This window comes from Fulmarus glacialis, unplaced genomic scaffold (assembly GCF_000690835.1).
Source record: "Fulmarus glacialis isolate BGI_N327 unplaced genomic scaffold, ASM69083v1 scaffold25441, whole genome shotgun sequence".
Lineage (NCBI taxonomy): Eukaryota > Metazoa > Chordata > Aves > Procellariiformes > Procellariidae > Fulmarus > Fulmarus glacialis.
The window spans coordinates 1-3,200 of NW_009195032.1; the positions used below are offsets into that span (position 1 = coordinate 1).

A 3,200-nucleotide genomic window follows, 5' to 3' on the forward strand; every position below is an offset into this window, starting at 1 on the left:
GCACGCACGCTCGCCCCACACTGCGCCTCTCTCCCCTCTCGGCCGCAGCTATCTGGACACCATCGAGCAGGCGGTTTCCGAAGGACAGACGCTGCTGATCGAGGACGTCGGGGAGACGGTGGAGCCGGTGCTGGACCACCTGCTGGGCAGGAACACCACCAAGAAGGGCAGGTCAGCACACCCTGTTCTCTGGTGCCGAGGAGTTTCACCTGCTCTGAGCAACCACTGCTGCCCTAAAATGCCGATTTATGCCCCTTTGCATGACAGCAGCTGGGGCCTGATCCTTCTGCATGCACATGAGAGTCTCTGGCCACATCCTCTAGTTTTCTCTGGGTATTTCCCAGTGGAGACACTTGTAGTTGATGTGACGTTTTGGACCATTCTGGTCTGCAGAGTCCTGTTCATGTAGTGATTTAAGAAGAGCGTGTTCCCTGGTGCACCTGCAATAAGGTGTGATAAACGGGGAGGGTTCTCTTGGCAGACACAGAAGCTATTCCGTGATGGGGTTTTTGCTGACAATCCTCTGCCCCATCTCCCCTGCCCCACTCGGCGCTGCCAGCCCTGCTGCAGGCAGTGCTGCCTTCCCCAGACACCACCGACCTTCCTGGCCGCGTTCCCCGGGGTCTGGCGAAGGCTGGTCCCCCCCGGGACTGCCAGGACGGGGCTATGGAGCTGCGCCACCCTCCCCTTGTATCGTGGCAGAGTGCCTGCAAGCAGCACAAGCCCAGAAGCCATCCGAGAGATGCAGGCAGCTCCTTCGGCTCCTCCGGCCGTTGCCCTGCCAGGGCTCTTTTGCCACTTCTGCCCTTGCTATGCCTTTTCCCGACCAGAGAAATACATCTCAAGTGGCCGGGAACAGCACACGGTTGAGGGTTTCTGTCTGTGACAAGTTACTGTCAGGTGTAGAGAAATTAATTCGTTTAATTAACTGAACAGATACATTAGGATAGGAGATAAAGAAGTGGAATATCACCCGCGCTTCCGCCTGATTCTGCACACCAAATATTCCAACCCTCACTACAAGCCAGAGGTGCAGGCTCAGTGCACCCTGATCAACTTCTTGGTGACCCGGGAGGGACTGGAGGACCAGCTCCTGGCTGCTGTGGTGGCCAAAGAGCGGCCGGACCTGGAGACCCTGAAGGTACGAACCCAGCTGCTGGCGAGACGGTAGCGGGCTGGGGGACCTGCGGTGGCTTCGCTGGCAGGGAGCAGTGAGGTCTCATCTCTGTGAGCTTGCTGTTGCTTATCAAGAGCGAGTGAGTCCTGATCAGAGCCTGCCATCTGCGTGGGCGGCTGTGGGTCCACCATTGCCCCGTGGAGCCTGGCACTGCCACGGGCACGCTCGCTGCTTCACCCTGCGGGTAACAGTACGTCCCAGGAGGGATCACGCCCACCCTCCTCTTGCATCAGCACTTCAGTGACTTCAAGCATGAAAAACTTGGCTGGTTTCTTAGAGACCCATAGCTCAGCTGACCTCAGTATGTTGCCTGGGCTGCATTTGTGAAGGGAAAATTTATAATTAGTAGAAGATAAAGCCAGCAGAACTGCTGATGGTCCACAGTGTGTTGCATGCAGTTCATTAGGGAGCGCCCAGTGTAAGTCGCGGCGATTGATACCAGAGTCTCGCCACGGTCTCTTGAATGATGCGCGTCTCTCCGGGGCACTGGTGTTGTAGGCAAACCTCACAAAGAGCCAGAATGAGTTCAAGATCAAGCTGAAGGAGCTGGAGGACTCCCTGCTCGCCCGGCTGTCTGCTGCCGGCGGGGAGTTCCTGGGGGACACGGCGCTGGTGGAGAACCTGGAAACAACGAAGCGCACAGCCATGGAAATTGAGGAAAAAGTAAGGACCTACCCCGGAGCTGGTGCCGCGGGCAGCGGGAGAGATGTCCCGGACCATACAGGGCACCCGGCGCTTAGCGGGAGGTTGGGTGCTGCTTCGGCATGTGCCAGGATGCTGGATAACACTCACCTTCATGTGTGTCAAGGTGAAAGAAGCTAAAGTCACCGAAGTCCAAATAAACGTCGCTAGAGAAAACTACAGGCCAGCGGCAGAGCGAGCATCCCTGCTGTACTTCATCCTGAGTGACCTCAACAAGATCAACCCTATCTACCAGTTCTCTCTCAAGGTAGATGTGGAGCAAGGAGGGAATTGGTTTGTATGGGCAGGACAGGGTTTGGGGGATCTCAGAGACTTGGCGTTTCAGCATTTATGCTGCTGACAAAACACCCAGCAGCCCGGGCGCTGAGCTGCCCACCCGGCTCTTCCTCAGGCATTCAATGGGGTCTTCGAGAAAGCCATTCAGCGCACGGCCCCCGACGACGACATCAAGCAAAGGGTGATCAACCTGACGGATGAGATCACCTACTCAGTCTATATGTACACTGCACGGGGACTCTTTGAGAGAGACAAACTCATTTTCCTGGCCCAGGTTGCCTTCCAGGTAATGCGTGCACGTGTTTGGGGCTTCTGTTGTATAATACTGTATGTGAGTTGGTTTAGACAGGTTGTTCTCTTACTTCTGTGCTGCTGCTGGATGCTCAGTAGCTTCTGGCCTGGAGCGCAGCCTCTCGCGCCGAGGCTGTGTGTGCCAGGGCAGTCATGATGCTGCGCTTTCAACTCGGCAGGTCCTGGCAATCAAGAAAGAAGTGAACCCGGTGGAGCTGGACTTTCTTCTGCGCTTCCCTTCCAAGGCCGGCGTCACGTCCCCTGTGGACTTCCTGCAGCCCCAGGGCTGGGGTGGCATCAAGGTTGGTCCACGCGGTCGCCTGCTGTGCCGAGACAATGCCAGCATGGCCCCCAGCGTGGCGGGTCCAGGATCACCTGCAGCACCCGGGAGGGTCCGCGAAGTACCCCTGTCCCCTGAGGCTGGTGAGACCCAGCACGTCCCGGCCCCCGTCAGGGCCTGGAGGACGGCAGCGTGCCGGCGGCACGGGGGTCCGCACTCAGCGCTGCAGCAGGCGGTGGGGACAGCTGGTCAGCTGACCGAGCACCAGAGACAGCCTGTCCCACCACCCCCCTCCTCTGCACATCCCACTCACCCCGGGGGCTGAGGGAAAGCGGAGACGGGCTGCTCACACCAGCAAGAGGAGGCAGCTGGCGAGGTTGTGTCTCGGCAGCATTTTGGACTGTCAGTGTCCCCTGTGCGCCTGGCTCCTCTCCCATGAGCTCGGGGGTGCCCGAGCGATGCCCCGCTGGCCTG

General features: G+C 58.6%; 1 protein-coding gene across 1 annotated transcript in view; it reads left to right on the forward strand.

Annotated features, from left to right (window-relative positions):
* Window positions 1–48: 48 nt before the first annotated feature.
* LOC104084232 (dynein heavy chain 17, axonemal-like) overlaps window positions 49–3,200 on the forward strand; it is a gene marked incomplete at its 5' end in the record, with an annotated part of 11,182 nt that continues 8,030 nt past the window's right edge. Inside the window, 6 exons of the mRNA XM_009587982.1 lie at window positions 49–171; window positions 937–1,141; window positions 1,676–1,840; window positions 1,986–2,126; window positions 2,271–2,441; window positions 2,626–2,748. Coding sequence (XP_009586277.1) covers window positions 49–171; window positions 937–1,141; window positions 1,676–1,840; window positions 1,986–2,126; window positions 2,271–2,441; window positions 2,626–2,748 — 928 coding nt within the window. The remainder of the gene's footprint in view (window positions 172–936; window positions 1,142–1,675; window positions 1,841–1,985; window positions 2,127–2,270; window positions 2,442–2,625; window positions 2,749–3,200) is intronic.